The following is a 20,518-nucleotide window of genomic DNA, read 5'->3' on the forward strand; positions in this document are numbered from 1 at the left end:
GTCCTAACCTCAGTTCCAGGAGACCTGACACCCTCTTCTGACCTCCATGGGTATTGCACAACATGGGTGCACTTACATACGTGCAGGCAAAACACTCATACACATAAAATAAAAAGATAAATAAAATTTTTAAAAAAGAACTGCTGTACTCACTAGTATCGACAGGTCTAGTAAAAGGGGGTCTGGTCCTGAGCCCCACTTTTCCCCCTGACAGGACCTGTGGCCCATACCATTTCCTTCTATGCCTGTTTCAGGAAGTCAGGATGCTGGGCATCCCTCCCCACTTGACTTCAAGCCCATCCCACAGCCTTAGTAGTCCCAACATGTTTTTCTGAAGCTTCTATGTTTCTAGGGGACCCTCTCTCATCTGTGCCTGTTTCAGGAAGTCAGGATGCTGGGCATCCCTCCCCACTTCAAGCCCATCCCACAGCCTTTGTAGTCCCCAACATGTTTTTCTGAAGCTTCTATGTTTCTAGGGGACCCTCTCTCATCTCAGAGTGTGGCCAAGTGGCAGCGGTTTATAACCATGTGGGTGGATGTGCATGGAACTTAACATGCACATATTGCCCTGTGTACCCTTAAGGATTTGGGGAGGAAGTGTGGGTGGGAGGCAGGGATGGCTCCCCATGCCACATTTTGGTGCCTTCGCGCCTTGTCCACCTGTCCATCATTTTCTCAGGGTAGCAGGAAGAGGCTAGAGCATACTGTACAGAGCAGTTAGCTTGACCCATGACATTGAACTATTCCTAAATGTGGAGACATGTTCTTCAGAGCCTGCAAAATGGTGGGTGATGGTGGGATTGACTCAATGAACAGAACAGCACAGTTAGTTTTTAGGTGGGGGAGGGGAATTTGCTGCTTTCCGCCCCTTTCTGATGTGGCTTAGTAGAGTGGGGATTTAAAGGCATTGTATCTAGGGCTTCAGCAGCTGTGGTAAAGTAGATGTCTTGGAGGCTGGAGTCAAGTATTTATCTCCCAGTGAACAAATGGACTGTTACGTGTGTGTGTTTGGGGAGATAAGGTTGGGGCAGATCATTTCTCATTCATTTTATTTCTCATTCTTAGACTCAGGCTTGCTAGTAGGATCTGCATGTTAAACACTTCTACCACTGAACTATCAGAACTATACCCCCATCCCCAAAAACATGCTTTACGGAGATGGGAAGGGAAGTCCGTTGTCATGGCTGTGAAGTCCTACTTTTTGTATACTGCTAATGGGTTTTGAGTGCCAGGAAAAAGCCACTGTGATCTCAGCTGGGCTCCGAGTGGATCAGTTCTCTCCCCAGCAACCTGAGGAGTTAGAAGAGTAATTTGAGACCAAGGAATTCTGATTGTTTGCAGCTTGTGAAACAAAATGTGAGAGGTCCATTAGCATCTCCGAGGGTTGCAAGGAGTGGCCCTCAGTCAAGCGGAATATAAGGAAGCTTGCTTTACCACCACCACCCCTCCCCTGCACAGAACCCAGAGGCATTGGGAAGGAGAGGCAGAAAGGGATGAGATTCTACCACAAAGTTCCTGGACTCCTGGAATCGCATTTCCTCTCAGTGACTGCTCTTGCAGGTTGGCACAATCATGTCGATGGCATCAGCCAGGAAACCTTCTGGATATGGAGAGGCAAGAAGATGGCTACAAGGGTCTAGTATAGTGCGCTCCAACTTAATTCAGACTATCAAGTGCAAGTTGAACAAAATGGAAAAGAATAGAAGAAGCTGGAGAAACTGGTAGAAAATGGTGATTGCTTGTACTTAGTAACCTGAGATCCATGTAGGCTTCACCTAGTTCAGAAGCACAAGATTCACATCTGTGTTTCTCCTTACCTGTGACATGGACACACACCCGCCTCCAGTGTGGTCTGAATCCATCAGGCTCCAGTCAAGGAAATTAATGATGCAGAAGCTTTCAAGCAGGCAGTTTATTAATGCAGGGCATCATTTTGTGTGTGTGTGTGTCTGTGTGTGTGTGTGTGTCTGTGTGTCTGTGTGTGTCTGTGTGTGGTGGGCAGGGGGTTGTCAAAGGGTTGGGAAGCTGAGGACAGCGTTGGGTGTAGGTTCCTTCCATCTTCTGTTTGAGACTAGCATGAGAAATATAAATAAAATGTATTGTCTTTTCTTTCAAAGGAAGTTTTACCTTTACAATGTTAAGAGGCTTCAGGAATTAACCACAATCTGCATTTTCTTTATCTCCAGTTTGCTCTCCCCAGTAGGGGGTGCCTGTTGATTGTCAGCAACTGGGAGTCCTGGATTCATGCCCTAACATTTACATCTGGTTAAAGTGTTCTAGAGCTAGTAGCTAGTTTAATGTTTATTTCTGAACACACCAATTGTAACTTGTTGGTTTTCTCACCCCCCCCCCCCCCTTTATGACTCTGGCTACGTGCCAGGGCCCTGGCACTCTGCTTTTTGGCTCTGGCCCCACATCTCTAAATTTTAAAGATTCTTACTAGAATGCCCCCTTCCCTTTTAAATTCGGGACCCCAGTTTAGACTGTGAACTAATGAGGAGCAGCCAAGCTCTCAGAGCAGCCTGGCACCCTTATGCAGAAGTCAAACTTTTTGCCTTATTTTGGATCAAATGGTCATTTTCTTGGGAGCCCAGACTCATTTCAAACAGAAATCTCTCATTGGCCAGACTATCTGGGATCAGAGTTTTGAGGAACTCGCCTGCCGCAGCCTCTTACTTCCCCATCACTCACGTCCTCGTGCTTGGGAAACCAGCACTTTACTGACAGAACCGTCTCCCCACCCATGATGCCTCTGGATGTGGCTGAGATGCTGGTTGCCTCAAGGGGGCCACCTCCGTGAGTTCCTTGAAGGGACTGGACTCCAGCAGGGAGAGCCGGAACCAGGAATGTGCGTGTACAAAGGGAAACAGCTGCCCAGGAGAAACCACCCAAGGGAGAGGGTCTGGATCTAACTTTACCCTAACCCTCTATCATCTTCTAGTTTCTTTGTGGCCAAACTCAGCCAGACATGAACTTGAGAAACAGAGTCTTGGAGGTGACTGCTCTATGATACGCTCAAGCACAGGACTGCCCTGTTTCCTGGGTCACCAAAGTCATTCTGACTGCCAGCTTTTTGTGAGGGCTTCACCCTGGCACACTGCTCCTGCTAAGCCCACTATCCTGACTGAGCCTTGTACTGGATCCCTGACAGCTGATAATAATGTGGGCACTGAAGTTGGAGTTCCAGGAGAATTGAAGGTCCCGCCCTACAGCTGTTTGCAAGTCAATGGAGCAAGTGTTTATATGCAGAAGCATTTGGTCCCATTGTATCTCCACCTAGCTCTCTGAAAGATCCTCATAATTACAGAGCAGCTGCAGAAGTTGGAAGACCAAGGGATTATTGGTTCAGGGCTCACTGCTGATAAATTTGGAGTGTGGTTCTGGTGGAAAGGTGAGCTAGGAAGGCTCTGACAGGAGAGTCACTTGGCAGGGAAGAGTGGAGTGGCTTTTCAGAGGGATTGGAGAGGCTGATGAGGACTCTTAAAGATCTTTGGCTTCACGGAAGAATACCCAGTGTCTTGCTGTGGTGTGTGGGGATGGCAGATGTTGTGCACGTGGGTGTGTTTCCCACTCACTTTCCTCAGGGGCTGTCCTGTTTTGGAACACTTCCAGAGCCCCGAGAAAATCCAGAGGCTGAGGGTCAGACCTGTCTTCGTTCTTCCCACCGCTCTGAACTCTGGGAACTCTGCAGGTATTACCGAAGAGCAATCTCTCAGGTTTTTCTCCTTTTGTCAACAGGTGGATCTTGAGAGAACCTTTACATTTCGAAACTCAAAGCAGACCTACTCAGGGGTTCCCATCATTGTAGCCAACATGGACACTGTGGGGACGTTTGAGATGGCGGTCGTGATGTCACAGGTGAGACGTTAACTTTTGTGTGTAGGGGTAGTTTGAAGGGGTTGGAACCCAGGATTTTGCATGCCAGGTATGAACTCTGCTTCAGAGCTCCATCTTTATTCCGTCAGGAGTCTACCTGGATTTCATCAAGCACTTTGGGTCATTGTTGGCTCTGAATCAGATTGTTGCTAGAAACATGCCTTTCCCTCCTCTTCAGTCAGAAAATGGGCTGTGTCTGGACTCTGTGCTCTATGAGGTGGCCTAGTTCTGTGTCCATCTCTTCTGTGGAAATACCTGTGATGGTTTTAGAAATTAGACATTCAAAAAGAAGTTAGCAGGATGAGCGTCATACTGGAGGAGGCCACCCGCTGTAAAATGAGGATGGCCACTTTGCATGCAGCACTGAATACATCCTGGTGGAGAGGTTTGCTGTTCCTGGCTGTATCTCTATTTTCATCAAAACTCCACAGGGTAGGCTCCTTTTACAAATGAGGAAACTGAGGCAGAGAGGGAAATAGGAGGGACATCTTGCCTCAGGCCTTCAGTCGAGAGGCAAGACTCTAACTCAAAGTGACCCCAGAATCTGCAGGATGCATCTCTAAGCTGGATAGATGTGAGTTCAAGTTTCTTTTGGTCAGTGACTAATCTAATTGCCTAGAAAGGGAATGGCTGGTACCTTGGCTTTGAGGGTTGGGGTGGGAATAAAGACCAGCTGTGTTGAGGACCTTTGCCTAGTAAGCTGTATGAGGTATGCATATCTTGCTCTTTTGAGATGGGAATGTTTGCTGCTGATGGGTTCAGGGGCTGCATATCTGTTTCTACTGGTAATGCCTGCCAAGTGCAGAGGTGAATGCAATCAGTTGGAAAAGCTCACTGTGGGCAGCAAGTTTAACTGCAGGAGGCACCAGGATTCATTATGAAGCAGTAATGAGGAGGGAAAGAGGCTCAATTATGGGCTTGGAGAGTGGATTTGGGGGATCATCCATCTGACTACAGGATTGGTTGTGTTGTCTGGCAGCTCTAAGTCCCTGCCAAGTATTGGGTCAGAGGCTAATAAATTAACTGCTGAAGGAAGGAGGGATTTTTTCCTCCTTATCTTCTCCTTGTTTTGTCTTAAATGACCACTATTGTTAGTATATTCCAGGGTGCGGGGAATTGCCCCTGGAGGTCCCTATGGTGAAGGATTGCCCCAGGGTGCTTTTCAAGGGGGTGGAGCCTCTGAGAAGGGGGAACCTGATGGAGGTCTTTAAGTCATGGAGTGTGGCCTGGAAGGGGAGTGTAGGACCTCAGCGTCTTTCTTACCCTTTTACCTCCCCTGGCTGTGATAAGGTGAGTGGTTTTGCTTTGCTGTGCACTCTGGCTCTGATATGCTGACTCACAGGCCCCAAACAGTGGGCAAAGATTAAGGACCTGACCCTCCAATACAGTGACCCAAAACAGACCTTTCCTCATTGTAAGTTAATTGTCTCAAGTATTTTGTTATAGCAACAGAAAGCTGACATTGTAAAAGTGAGGGTAGTCAGGAAGCAAATCACAGCCTGGTTAGTCTGTATATCAGATTAGCATTCATGAAGAACCCTGAACATGGTCTTCTCATTTCACGGGAAAGTTTCATCAGGAATGGGATAGTGTATGTTAACATTGCTAACCATGTATAGGTTATGCATTTTCTGTTTTTAAGGTCCATAGACCAGGAAAGTTAATAAAGTCATAGAATTGTAAAGTGAGAAATTGGAGATGAAGGGTGACTCCAAAGTTGGGGTGTGGGTCTTAGTGCAGGGGAAAGCAACTGAGTTGTGAGTCAGAGCTGAATTTGAGTCTGACTGTTACTGCAAGCAATTACTAAATATTTCCCCTCCCTCCCCTCTTCTTTCTCCCTTTCCATTTCCCTTTCTCTCTTCTCCCCTCTCTTACCCACCTTCCCCCCCACTTTTATTATTTTGGTCTTTTTGAGACAGGGTCTCCCAGTAGCCCCAGCTGGCCTGGAACTCACTATTAGACAAGGCTGGCCTCAATATCACAGAGATCCTCCTGCCTCTGCCTCCTGAGTGCTGGGATCAAAGGCGTGCACCACCATGCCCAGCCCACTTTTTTTTCCCCAAGATAGGGTCTTGCTTTTGAAGCCTGTATGTTGGTCTCCTACTGCCAGTAATCCTCCTGCCTCAGCCTCTAGAGTGCTGGGATTTTAGGCCTAAGTCACCCCACCCCACTTTCCTACATTTTGTAGATTTCTTAATAATACTGTTCAAATTTGTTCTGGAAGTTAAAAGCACTGGCTCAATGGTGGTAAAGTCTAGTTCAAGAGTCAGAGATATGGGGTTCTGTCTTTAACCCCAACCTTCACAGCTTTCAGCAAGGTGTGTTTAGGAAGCTTTCAGGTGTGAGGCAGGGTCCTTCAGGGTTGTTTGAGCAGACTATTGAGATAGGATGGTCCCTCTCCTGGTCAGGACACCTGCTTATCTGTGTTCTTGGTCTGCTTTGGGTGTTGACAGGAGTGGCTGGGCTCTGAACTCCTTGTGTGTTCTCCTGCCTCTTGGCAGAGTTTCCGGGGCTGAATTCAGTATTGTCTGATCACGTTAGCGCAGAAGACTGTTTTATGATTCACCACATATACCTTTGTCTGCCTTTGGTTCCTAGAAACACATTCAGAGCAGATCAGGCATGAATGGCAGCCTCAGGTGGTATTGTCTGAGGCTCACCCCACAGCAGGTGGAGAGGAGAGGGCTCCCCTGGCTCCTCATTCTCCCCATGATGTTTTCTTCCACAGCACTCCATGTTCACAGCGGTTCACAAGCATTACTCCCTGGACGACTGGAAGCGCTTTGCTGAAAACCACCCTGAGTGCCTACAGGTATGAGAACAGGTTTTAAATGACAAGGGCTTGAGGGGAACATTTGAATAGCACAGAGTCTATCCGGTCACTGCCAGGGCAGGCTGAGACCTGCAGTACTTTATACCTGGGAAAAGCCAGGATATACCTGTGCGGATGGTTTTTCTTTAGCAAAGGTTTGCATCACCAGACTTGGGGAGGTCTTGCTGCCTGCAGGGACAGCCAGGTGACCCAATCCCGCTGTGCTTTTCCAGGACTAGACAAAGCATTGTAATTATAACAAATTGTTTTTTATTTCAATAAATCAATGCTTGTGCTAGGATGGCTGTTGTTAGAAAGATGTAAGAACTGTTGAAGACGTAGAGAAACTGGAAGCTAGGATACTTCAGGGGAGGGCAATAGTGGCTCAAGGGTAAGCATATGACCCAGCAGTTCCATTTTGAAAAGAAATGAAAACATACATTCACACAGACACTTGTTCATGAATGTTCAGAATAGTTTTATTCACCATAGCCCCAAAGTAGAAAATGTCAACTAAACAACTAAAATGTCCAGTTGATGAACAACTAAGTAAAATAGGCAATATTAGTATGGTAGAATATTAGCCACAAAAAGGAATAAAGTACTGATTGTGCTATAATGTGAATAAAGTTTGAGAACATTTTGCTGAGTGAAAAAAAAAAAACCTGACAAAAGTCCACATGCATGATTTTCATTGGCACAAATTGTCCATAATAAGCAAAAACATAGACATGAGGTTGTGGGTGGGGGTAGGAGTGGGGGTGGGAGGAGGTGTTAAGAAGTGATGCTTATGGTTCATTTTGGAGTTGTGCTGAGGCAGGATATCTCAAGGTCAAGGCTAGCCTGGGCAACTTAGTAGGACCCAGTCTCAGATAAAAAAAAAAAGTAGAAAGAAGCTTGAGGTAACATCCACAGAGTGTTTGCCTAGTTTGTGTTGTCCTAGTTTGTTCTTCATTGCTGTGACAAAACACTCTGACCACTACCAACTTGGGGAGGAAAGGGTTTATTTATCTTACATATCCCTGGTCACAGTTCATCAGGGAGCCCAAGGTAGGAACTCAGGGCAGGAACCTGGAGGCAGGAGCTGGAGCACAGGCCATGGAGGAACACTGCTTACTGGCTTGCTCCCCTGGCCACTGCTCAGCCTGCTTTCTTATGCAACACAGGTCCACCTGCCCAGGGGTGGCACCACCCACAGTGGGCTGGGCCCTCCCGTATCACTCATCAAGAAGTTGTCTCTCAGATATGGCCATAGGCCAGTCCAATAGAGGCAATTCCCCAATTGAGGCTCCCTCAACCCAGGTGTGTCAAGTTGACCCTAAAGCTATCCAGCACAATTGACCCCTTGTCAACTTGACACACAAACATCACTATTAAACCATAACTTTCCAATTTTTGTCCCCAAGATATGATATTAATATCACAACATAAGACAGTACAACCTTAAAACCCCCACAGTACTTAAAAAATGCAAACACTTAAAAGTCCATAGTCTCTTTTAAAAGTCTCTTAACTGTGGGCTTCTGTAAAATCTGAAACAAGTACTGTCTTATTTCAAAGGGAAGAATAGGGCACACCTAAGCAAAACCAAAGTCCAGTAAAGTAGCTCGAGGCTGGACATCTGGGATTCACTCATGATCTTCTGGGCTCCAAAGGGTTCTGGCAGCTCCACTTCTCTGACTCTGCCGTCCACAGCACACACAGCTCATCTCGCAGACCCAGGCCAGCTCCATTCCACATCTACTGCTGTCCTTGGTGGTCGTTCCATGGTCCCGGCATCTCCAAAAAGCTGGGATCTCCACTGAAACCTAGGCTACACCTTCACCAATGGCTTCTTCTTGTCTCTCTGGGTGCGAAGCCTCAGAATCTCTCCATGACCCCTTCAATCCTGGGGTCTTCACTGCAACAGAAGCTGCACTTTCACCTATGGCCTTTCCTGGCCCCTGTGTGCCAAGCCTCAGCTGCTCTCTATGACCCCTACACTCTTTCAACACCAGAACCATGCAGGAGACTCTTACACATTACCAAGTCCTGCTTCCAGCTTGAGATAGAGGCTTGGGTCCCCTCTGTGTGCTGACCCTGAGGAAATACCTCCCAGAAGACTTCACCTCAGTGATGCTGGTCTCTTGTTACTTACAGCTGATTTTTCAGCCCCAACTAACCAGCATCAGTTGTCCCAGTAAAGCAAAGGTTTTGCTTCAGGTTCTGATCTCTTCTAAATCACAGCTGATTCTTCAGCCCCGGGCAACCAGAACCCACCAATTCTCAACTCAAAATATCATAGGAACAGCCCTGATAGTCTCCACTTCCCTTTGAAGCTTCACAAGCCAGGCCTCCATCATCTACAACTCTTTCAGCATAACTTTTCCAAGCTCCACAGCAACAAACTCTGAGCACACAATAGCTTTTCCAGCCCAAAGTTCCAAACATTACCACAGTCCTCCCCCAAACACCAAGGTCAGGTCTGTCACAGCAATACCCCACTCCTGGTACCAATTTCTGTTCTAGTTTGTCTCTTCATTGCTGTGACAAAATACTCTGACCACTACCAACTTGGGGAGGAAAGGGTTCATTTATCTTACATATCCCGGGTCACAGTTCATCAGGGAGCCCAAGGTAGTAACTCAGGACAGGAACCTAGCAGCAGGAGCTGGAGCACAGGCCATGGAGGAACACTGCTTACTGGCTTGCTCCCCTGGCCCCTGCTCAGCCTGCTTTCTTATGCAACACAGGTCCACCTACCCAGGGGTGGCACCACCCACAGTGGGCTGGGCCCTCCCACATCACTCAACAATCAAGAAGATGCCCCTCAGACATGGCAATGCCAATAGAGGCAATTCCCCAACTGAGGTGCCCTCAACCCAGGTGTGTCAAGTTGAAACTAAAGCTATCCAGCACAGTGTGATAGTTGAGATTCAGTTTCTAGCATCACACACACACACACACACACACAATTCCTTTTGGGAATTGGGAAAATGTTCTTTAATTGTAATAATCACCTAACTCTGAATCTACTAAAATCATTGTGTGAATGGGGTCAGTTAGATGACAATGTTGCTATATCTCAGTAACTCTGCTCCACTAAATAAATAGGCTGTTTTTAAAAACAATAAAAGAATTAAAAAAAAAATAGCAGAAACAGGGCTGGAGAGATGGCTCAGTGGTTAAAAGCACTGGCTGCACTTGAGAATCCAGGCTTCATTCCCAACACCCACATGGCTGCTAACAACCATCCAAACTCCTTTTCCAGGGGATCTGATACCAATTCCCACCTCCACCCACATTGTACACATGTGGTCCTCTTACATGAAGGCAAACACTCATGCACATTAAAATAAATAAATAAATAAATAAATAAATAAATAATAAATAAATAAATAAAGATAACAAGAAGCCCCAGGGACATGATCGTTCCCTTTTAGTACATTCCAGTGGTTTTGAGCAAGGCCAGCAGGGAGGTCTTGCAGTTGGTCCTTCTTGGTCAGGCTGTTAGAGGTTGACTGTGGATGCTACCTGCTTTAGTGGCCCACTGGCCTGGCTGCCCACACCCACCACTGTGATTGATTATGTATGGACTCTTACTAGGGAAAAGGTGGTTTTAGAGATAATAATTCTGCCTCAATAGTATTTCATTTTTGATATATTGTTCAGAGTGAATTATATAGTTGTTAATCCCTTGCTATCTTTGGGGGACCCATTCTAGGCCCCTTGCAGATGCCAAAGTCCTTGGATGCTCAGGTCCCTTAGATAAATCTGCACATAAACTCCACACATCCACCTGTTGATTTAAATTGCTTCCACATGACTTGTAATACTTCATACAACACAAATCCTACATAGGTAATAAACTGTTTGTTTTCCTGTTGCTATGGTAAAATACCTACAAAAGCAGCTTGAGGGAGGGTTTATTCTGGCTTACAGTTCAAGAGGACAGTCTATCACAGTGGGGACGTTGTGGCAACTGGAGCTTGAAGCAGCTGGTCACACGACATCCACAATCAGGAAGCAGAGAGCCAGGGATGTATACTGCTGCTTAGCTCACTGTCTGGGTTTATACAGTCCAGGGTCTCAGCCGGGGAATGGTGCCATGTGTCTTCCCACCTCAATGCCATCGAGATAATCTCCCACAGTTATGTCCAGAGGCATGTTTTCTAGGTGATTCTAGATCTAGGTGATTCAATCTGTCACGTTGACAATACTAACCATCATATAGGGTATCATGTAGTCCAGACTGGTCTAAAGCTCACTATATAGCTGAGGATGACCTTAAACTCCTGATCCTCCTGCCTCTACTTCCTGAGCACTGGGTTTACAGGTGTGTGCCATCATGCCTGGTTTATGTGGTGCTGGGGATGGGTTTTGTGCCTGCTGGCCAAGTACTCTACCAACTGAGTCATATCCCCAGTTCCATATTTCCTTAAATCTGTAAGTGCTTGTTACCCTCCCTTGTTCTTTCTGGAAATCTCCAGTTCCTGTGTTGTCCTCGCTTGAGTTTCTTTGTGACACATTTGCACCCATAGCCCCACAATGCAGAATCCTAATGTGCAAGCTTGAGAAAATGGAGTTCTTAGAAGCCAAGGGCGAGGAGGTCTCCTCAGTGTTTCAGAATCTGTTTACTGAGAGATTTTATGGCTGAGACCCAGGTTCAGGGGTGGCTGTAACTCAAAGGTGGGAGAGATACCAGAATCAAAGTTTAGGTCATGAAGGAATGAGGTGGGAGAGATACCATAATCAAAGTTTAGGTCATGAAGGAAGGACTCCTTTCTCTGCTGCTGGTCTCTTGAGCAGAGCAGACCCCAGGGTCACCGCACGAAGGGAGGGTCTGCCTCTGAATACTGCTGTTTATGTCTTCTATGTTTCCTTTTGCCACAGCATGTAGCTGTGAGTTCTGGCAGTGGAGAGAACGATCTGGAAAAGATGAGTCACATTTTGGAAGCTGTGCCGCAGGTGAAGTTCATCTGCCTGGATGTGGCCAACGGGTATTCAGAACATTTCGTGGAATTCGTGAAACTGGTCCGGGCCAAGTTTCCTGAGCACACGATTATGGTAGGTATGCTGGAATGTAGTTGGGATAAGGAAGCGGGATGTTCTGGTGTGTTGGAAGGACACCTGTTTTCTTCTCAAAGTTCTTGTTGCCTCTTTATTAAAGGAGTAGAGAATCTTCAGAAAAAAGACAGGTAGACACCACAAAACATCTGAAAACTAGATTTCCTGTTTCCAAAAATAAAAAATAATCCTGATCAACATCTTGGGATGTTGTCTCCTTATTTTTGCTAAATAGTATCCGATGACTGTTATTAGATTAAATCTATGAAAAAGAGAGGAGGGGAATCTTTGCTTCCCCTTAATGAGTGTATTTTAAAATTGAGAACACGTGACCGTTTCAGTTCAACGTGCTGTGTCCTACACTGAACCACTGCTTGTCAGTAGACAGTTCTATTGGAACTGGACTCGTAGAGCCGCATGTTCATGCTCTGAGTGTTCATTAGTGATGGCAGACTGGCTGAGATGGTGTTTTATCTCTGACCTTTGTTTTTTGACTTTTCCTTCCTTTTCTATATTTTTCTAACTAATAGCACCTTTACTCATTGAAAGTATATATTTTTCCCAGAAGGGTGAATGTGCAGAAAAAGGAATGTAAGAATCACTAGAGTTTGCCAGGTATCGTGATGCACATCTTAAAACCCAGCACTGGAGATACAGAGGCAGGTGGTGTATCTCTGTGAGCTCAAGACCAGCCTGGTCTACAGAGTGAGTTCCAGGCTAGCCAGGGTTATGTAGTAAGACCCTGTCTTAGAAAGAGGCGGGTAGGATGAGATGGGGAGGGAAGGAAGGAGGAAGAGAAACAGCCCCAGCCGACCTGGAACTCACTATGTAGACCAGGCTGACCTTGATTTCACAGAGATCCCCCTGCCTCTGTTTCCCAAGTGCTGGGATTAAAGATATGCACCACTGTGCCTGGCACTCTTTTTCTGGTCTTAACACAGTGGTATGTTGGGATTGACCAGTACATGATTCACTGAACGCCTGCCACTGTGCATTTTCAACTCTGTTTTCCCTCACATTTCCTCACTGTAAGGAAGCTTGGAAGTAGCATCATTTCTGCTAGTAGCATCCAGTCTTTTGTTAAGGGACTTCTGAGGATTTTTTAGGAGAAATATTTTTATGTTTGCCCAACAGGATGGAGAGAAGGGGTAAGAATATTCTACCTAAGTCAACTAGCTCTTCCAGGGCTAGAAATGGGGTAGGAAATGGAAAATTCATTTTGCCCTCTGTAACAGTGCTGCCAACTTTGTTTTAAAAATGACACTAAGCATTTCAGAATACTCTGAAATAGGGCTTGGGGATATAGTTCAGTTGGTAGAGTGCTTGCCTAGCATACACAAAGCCCTGAGTTTGATCCCCAGCATTGCATAAAACCGGGCATGCTGGCACATTCCTATAATGCTAGCACTGGAGAGGTAGAGATAGGAAGATCAGGAGTTCAAGGCCATTCTTAGCTACACAGCGAGATCAAGGCCAATCTAGGTTATCTCTCTCTTTCTCTCTCTTTCTCTCTCTTTGTCTCTCTCCCTCTCAAACATACACATACACACACACACACACAAATACTGTGAAGTAATAAGTTATATTAGTTACTTTTCATTGCTATGATAATAACTGAGAAAACTTAAAGAAAAAATATTTATTTTGACTCACAGTTCAGAGGCTTCAAGATATGGTTAGCTGACCACCTTGCTGAGGTAGAAGGGCATGGTGGAAGAAAGCTGCTTACCTCACGGAGGAAGAGAAGTGGGTGCAGGAGGCCTAAATGGGTCAGGCGCAAGCTACTCCCTGTGGTGGTTTGAATGAGGACTGTCTCTGACAGGCTCATGTATTTGAGTATTTGGCCCCAGCTGGTGGCGTTGTTTGGGGAGGGTATGGAACCTTTGGAAGGTGGAGGATTGTTGGAGGAAGTATGTTACTGGGCTGGGCTTTGAGAGTTTATAGTCTTGCCCCACTTCTGGTTTGCTCTGTGTGTGTATGAAAATGTGATCAGCTAGCTTCCTCTCCCTGCCTATACCTGCTGTCATGTCCTCCCAGCCATTATAACGCTTTCCTTCTGGGACTATAAACAAACAAACAAACAAACCAAAACCCTTTTCTCCCCAAAGTTGCTTTTGGTCATGGCATTTTATCATAGCAACAGAAAAGTAACTAATACAGAAATCACCTCACGGAAGCTGGGAAGAGCTGCGGCCAAGGGAGAGAGGAATGGGTCAGGCACAAGCTGTCACCTTCAAAGACATGCCTCTATTGACCTTCTTTCTTCAATGAGGCCTCAACTCCTTATAGTTTGGTTTTTTTGTTTTTTTTTTGAGACAGGGTCTCCCTGTAGCCCCAGCTGTCCTGGAACTCACTATGTAGACCAGGCTGGCCTTGAACTCACAGAGATCCTCCTGCCTCTGCCTCCCAAGTGCTGGGATTAAAGGTATGTGCCACTACGCCCAGCTAGCTTATTTTTTTAAAAATATTTTATTTAATATTTTTATTTTATTTGTATAAATGTATTGCCTGTGGGTATGTAAGTGCACCATATTGTGCAGTGCACATGGAAGTCAGTACCCTCTTGACCAGCAGCTGAGGACCAAGCCTTCAATACCAGGGCTTTTTGGGGAGAGCTCCATGGCCATACTGAAACTTCCTGAATCAGACCTCCTAATGCTAAGAGTGCCAGGAAAATCTTGGCTTCTCCTGTTGAGCGTTTGACTTGAGTTCCTGACACAGATCTCCTAGGACCCTCCCTTGAGATAAACTCATTTGACTAGAACCCTCTATCATAGCTTTTGCTAGGTCAGTGAGCCAGCTAGCACATTACCTGAGGTCATGCATCTGTCGATTTGAACCCAAGCCAGACAGGAGCTATGTGTAGCCCTATTTCTCCACCTGATATGGGAGGTAGTCCTGTGGGACTGACCCTGAATCTGTGGGATCCAACACTATCTCCAGGTACTGTCTAAACTGAGTTAGATTTTAGGATGTTCTGTTGATGTCGCCTGGGAACAATTTGGTGCATGTGGGAGAAAACACATGTTTTTGTTGAGTGTGATAGTAAGAGAGTTTAGCTTTCTACTGTGTCAACAGGTACCTGTATGTTTCAGGAAGACTGCCTAGTCCCTTCTCTTATTTACAGTATCTCTGTAAGGACTAAGAACAGTTATCCCCATATTACTACAGACCAGGAATCTGTAATGTGTTCTTCGATTTGGGGATTTTTTTCATAAAGCCACACCTACATAAAGCTGCAAAACTGTCATTAGAAGGGAGCCTGGTCAGGCTGAAGTCAAAGTTGCCCCTTTATACTGCCCCTTGAGACTTGGTAATGCACTACCACCCTCCTCTACTTGCTATTGGAGGTATATGGTGATTGGAGCTATCCCTTCGTCTCCAGGTGGGGAGGCTGAACTTGGACTTGCACTGGGGACAATGAAGTTACTTGTCTCTTAACATGACTTAGCACCTCATGTAGACCTAGAGCTGAGCTTCCACTTGGTACCTCTGTCTCTAGCCCTTTGTGGTCACTTTATTTGGGGACACTTAAAAGAGTGAACATGAACCCAGAATTCCAGAAGAGAAGGCCTAGACCCTGACTGGGACCTGGTGGTCATGAACAACACTTGACATTAAATAGAACTTTTAACTTCTCTGGGCCCATAACTCACATGTCAGAAGTTCAGCAAGAATATGATGGAGAGGGACTGCTCACCTTAATGGATTTCTTCTTGAGAAGGGGAGATAAGGATGGGCCTAAGGCCATTCTGCTCCAGAGCGGTCTGGAGAAGTGGGATCTACTTTCTTCTCTTTGCCTCTCCTGCTTTAATTGTTCTGGAGACATGACGGGTGAGGGAATGGGAAGCTGTTTTCCTTTGCTGCCCTGTGGCATGTGTTGTTTATGAAGGACTAATGGGAGATGATGACTCAGAGTTAAGGAAGGTGGCTTGGCGGTTCTGCTTCACGTCTTTGGCACCTTTATAAACTATGAAAAGGGAATGTTTAATAAGTAATCCGAAAGCCCCTCTTCAGCAAACCTACACCGGAACCCCTTCCTCCTCGCCCCGAAGAAGCATTGCTCTGAGCTGTGGTCACCCCGTCCTTCTTTGTAGCCTGCTGGTGTTACTGTTTATTGCACATTCCTAAGTGACTCTGGTTCACTTTGCCCGGTTTCTAGCCTTATGTAAGCAGTCATTCTGCATGTGTATTATACCAGCTTTGCCCTACCGTGTAGCTGAGATTCACCCTGCCGTTTTGTCAGCTGGGAGGCAGTCCATGCTTCCCAGGGCTGAGAGTCCATGCTGTTTCCCACAAGTCTGCTTGCTTGCTTCTCTCTCCACGTGGCAGCACCATTAAAGTCATTAACTCGGTACCCCTCATTTTAACTCCCTCAAGACTGCCATCAAAATACCATAAACTGAGTGGCTTGAAAATGGAAACTTAACTGCTCATAGCTCTTGAGAACGGAAGTCCAAGATCAATGTCTGCCCACTGCCTGGCAACATTGTTCCTTATAGATAGCATGTAGGTATGTCCTCAAAGCCCAAGCGTGCTCCCTCAGGCCTCTTAAAAGGATGCTAATCCCCTTCATGGGGGTGTCCTCCCCTCAAGGCCTTACTTCCTAATCCTATCGCACTGGGGTTTAAGTTTCGAGATCAAAGTTCAGGACAGACCTTGGAACCACAGCACTCTGAAGTCAGGGTGGGCTCATGAGCTGAGTCCCAGGGGGCATTACATGCTTTTTGACTCTTTCCTGGCATGGGAAAATGACGTTGAAGACAATAAGAGACTGAAAATAATTCTGGGGTTCACCTTGGATGCTGCTCTGTAGCCTGTGCGGTATACTCCAACATTGCTTCTAGCTTGTGAGTACCATTGAAGACATGGTCTGAACACTGAGTCAGAGAAGAAAGGCCCTGGCAGTGGAGTTGTTTTAAGAAGTGAGAGGAGGGCTGGGGAAATGGCACAGTTGGTAAAGTGCTTGCCATGCAAGCTTAAAGACCTAGGTTCAACTCCCAGAACCCGTATCAAAAACACCGGGATTTGTAATCTCAGTGCTGGGGACATAGAGACAGATAGGTCCCTGGGGCTCATTGCTCAGCCAGCCTAGCTGAAACTGGAGCGGTCCAGGTAAAAGAGTGAGACTCTGTCTCAAAAACAAGCTAGGGGGGCATCCCAAGGAATGACACCTGAAGTTGATCTCTGGCCTCTACACTGATGTGCACATATGCACCCACATACGTGTACACAGAAAGAAGTGAGAGAAAACACACATTGCTTCTCAAAATGTTGCCTGCTCTAAACAGCTGGTGGTGAGGGTCACACTTGGCCTGTTTCGAAACTGATGTGAGTTGCCTGTTGCATAGCAAATTAGGCTTGTGTGCTATCCTCAAGGACAAAGACCAGGGAAGACTGGGCAGTGCAGGAAGGAGGGCGGATGGGGGCAGCACAGAGAAAGGGCATATTGCCATTTCAGAGCCAGAGGTGGCTAAGAGGGAGCATGGCGGAGGGCTATGGGTGCAGAGTTCCCACAGCCCCTGGGCAGCCTCCAGCAGCCTCTGCAGTGCCCTGGGAGGTTCATCAGACTTGTTGGTTTCCCCAGCAATGAATAGAGAACTTTGGGCAAGGTAGATGTTTATTCCTAAGCCATTCTCTGCCTGCAGTGACCCCTAAAGTTTGTGATTCACTCAGAAACCTGTAGATGCTTATGCCCTTGGTTCTTGGTGGTTTTGAAAATGTTAATTTCGTGGCTGGCTTTCATGAACTGAAGGATCCTGGGGGAATGCTGAGTTGTGTTGCCATCACAATCGCTCTGCAGAGGATGCGGGGAAGCATTGCTATGCTGCCAGAAGTGGGAGACTCCAGGCCTGTGTGTCAGGGGCCGTGGCTCTGCTACTTGTACTGGTTTTAGTCCTTGCATTCACCTATGACCAGTTTTGCCACGTGGTTGGGGAGAGGAAGTGGGGGATTTTTCTAAGACAGCTCTGGTAACAAAGGTGCTGACTGAGAGAAGAAGACTAACCATTCCTACGTATTTGCCTGCTGGCTTTCAGGAAGGGAAATGACTGTTTCCCTGGGAACATTCTAATTACTGCTGGAAATGGACCAATATAGACTTGGCCTCTCTCTCTCTCCCTCCCTCCCTCCCTTCCTCTCCCTTTTATTTTTGTTGCTGGAGGTTGAACTCGGAACCTCATGCTAAGTACATGGTTTACCACTGAGCTGCATTCCCATCAACGTTTCTTTTCAAGGTTTTTATTCTTCAAAAACGTCTTCCTTGGTTCTAGAGACTGAACCCAAGGCTTCTCACCTATCTGGCAAGTGTCCTACTACTGAGCTACCCCCCCGAACCCCCTTTTTCACTTTTCATTTTGAGATAGGGCTTCACTAAGATGTCCACACTGTGATCTTCCTGCCTCAGCCTTCCAAGTTTCTGTGACTATAGACATGTGCCATACTTCCTTTTTTGAATCTAGGGCCCTGGCCACAGAAGGGGCCTGGCTTCCCTGGGTGCGTTTGTCTGCTCTTTGCCACTCTGACAGAATACCTGAGAAAAAGCAAGGTGTACTTTGGCCTAAGGTTTCAGAAATGGTAATCCATAGTCACCAGGCTCTGGTGTATATGGGCCAGGGTTGAGGTGGAACATCGTGATGAGATATGCATGGTGGAGCACAACTCACCTCATAGGAAGCAGAGGACTAGAGATGCAGATGCCGGGGACAAAACACACCCTTTAGGGACATGCCCGCGGCAGCTACATCCTCCAGCTGGGGCTGCTCTCCTGAAGATTCCGCTGCCTTCTAGAAGCTCATGAAGTTGGGAATTCACTAGGAGATCAGCCTAGTCATCTAAGCCATAAAACTAGGGCGGTGGGGTAACCAGCAGGAACCTCCTACTGCCTGCTCCAGTGCCTTAGACAAAGGCACACAGCTTGTGTTCTGCTGTGGCTGTCCAGGAAGTGAACGTGCATGACCCACCTAGTGACACAGTGGGTCCTGTTTCTATGCTTCTGTGGACTGTCACACTCTTACTCCCCATACAAGGTGCTTTTTATGAGATAAAGCAGCCTCATTTAACCACCCAGACCAGCTCCTCTCTACCCCACCAACTCATTGCCATGGCCAGGGACCACCTATGCAGACTGAGGATGTCACCAAAGCCTGACTGTCTTGTTTTCATTTCTGATTTGGTGATTTCTTTTCCCTGAATTGGGTCTTTATGTTTTTTAACAGAACCATTTCTGTTTGGGGAAATACATTAGCACTTTTCACTATTGAGAATGGCACATCTTTGTAGCTAAATCTTTGTCCATGTTTATTATGATGCTTTTGTTGAGAGTATTAGAATTCATAGATCAAAGGATGTTCACAGTTTTGCATTTTTCTTCTATGTGAACAAATTTCTTCCCAGGAAAAATATATTAAAAAAGACATTCTACCCCCACGTGGTGACTCACATCCTTAGTCCCAATACTTGAGAGGCAGAGGCAGGTAGATCTCTCCAAGGTCAACCTGGTCTACATCATGAGTTCAACAAAACAAAAAGACATTCTACCAACAGAGAGAGCTTATCTCATTTTTAAGTATTTAATATTTATAACCACTAACAAGTAAAAAAGGAGACCACATTGATGTGCTGTTTTGATTATTATTGGAGTACAGTACATGCGCTGTTTTTGTTACCCTATCTTCTTTGTTTTATTGTATTTTTCCTACAGATTTCATGAGTTCTTGTGATGTTAAAGCTACTTTGTCATAATCACACACTCGTCTCTAGTGGGTTACTTGTTGGTTATATGAGTGTGTGTTTACTTGTATGCACTTCATTTTATATAGATATTTCTTTCTTTAACGTTACTCCAAGTATTCAAGGTCTTCTTCTGAATTTACAGGGAAATGACTTTAACTTTCTAACCCAACTCTAGCCCTCCTGAGACATTTGTCAGTATCTGCTGTCAGCTGAGGCTTCTGTTCAAGCAGCTTTGAACCAGCCTCGTCACCTTTTCCCGACAACCTTTTCTATGAAGTGCAAGTCTCTTTGTCTAAGGATTGAAAAAGAAAATTTCCCTCCGGGAATCAATTCGGCAAAAGGATTCTTGGGTTTCGATGGGAGTAAAGCGAGTATAGATGCATTTTGTGAAATACGACTTTGCACGGTTGTGAAAACCCAGTTAGGGCATCTTGCCAAGTATCCTGGGTACCAGCTGAAGAATCCACAGGGCAGTGGGTTGTAATAAAAGGGCTATTTTTGCTCTCTCAAACTCCTGCAGTGAAAGAGCTTGTACTATTTCCAACCCAGATGCATCCTTGCGGTTGATAGATTCTGCCACTTCCTGGCTTGCCTGTCTATTCTTAGGAACGAAGCTGAGTTCTGTAGATGGGGTATGTGCCAGTGGCATATGGTCCTTTGGGGCCTGCCTGCCCTTACATATTGAAGTGGGAACCCCAGCCCTATGGCCAGACGTTCGGGCATGTTTTCAGCTTGTGATGGTCAGTTCTATAGCGATTCCCTGGGGCTTCATAGATGATGAAGTAGTTTATGACCAACCCTAAGGGTTTCATCAGCTGAGTGTGTTTTGTGGCTTGTAGAGTTGGGATCTCTGGAAAACTATTTTTTAATCCGACCATTGGGATGTTCAATAAGCCCTAACCTAAACACTCAGATTTCTTACAATTATAAAATTCTGTACCATCTCATGTCATCAGCTCCTTCACATGGCTTCCCCCCAAAGGGTCTCCTGGTATCAGACTTCTGTGTCCAAATTCAGTAGCAGAAGAAGCCAGGGCAATGATTTGGCTC

General features: G+C 46.1%; 1 protein-coding gene across 2 annotated transcripts in view; it reads left to right on the plus strand.

Annotated features, from left to right (window-relative positions):
* Positions 1-20,518, plus strand: part of Gmpr (guanosine monophosphate reductase) — a 45,583-nt gene that overhangs the window by 4,659 nt on the left and 20,406 nt on the right. For both annotated transcript variants that reach the window (XM_008847055.3, XM_017801662.2), the window contains exons 2-4: positions 3,739-3,858; positions 6,605-6,688; positions 11,561-11,734. In XM_008847055.3, coding sequence (XP_008845277.1) covers positions 3,739-3,858; positions 6,605-6,688; positions 11,561-11,734 — 378 coding nt within the window. The remainder of the gene's footprint in view (positions 1-3,738; positions 3,859-6,604; positions 6,689-11,560; positions 11,735-20,518) is intronic.

This window comes from Nannospalax galili, unplaced genomic scaffold, assembly GCF_000622305.1.
Source record: "Nannospalax galili isolate Female #2095 unplaced genomic scaffold, S.galili_v1.0 scaffold923, whole genome shotgun sequence".
Lineage (NCBI taxonomy): Eukaryota > Metazoa > Chordata > Mammalia > Rodentia > Spalacidae > Nannospalax > Nannospalax galili.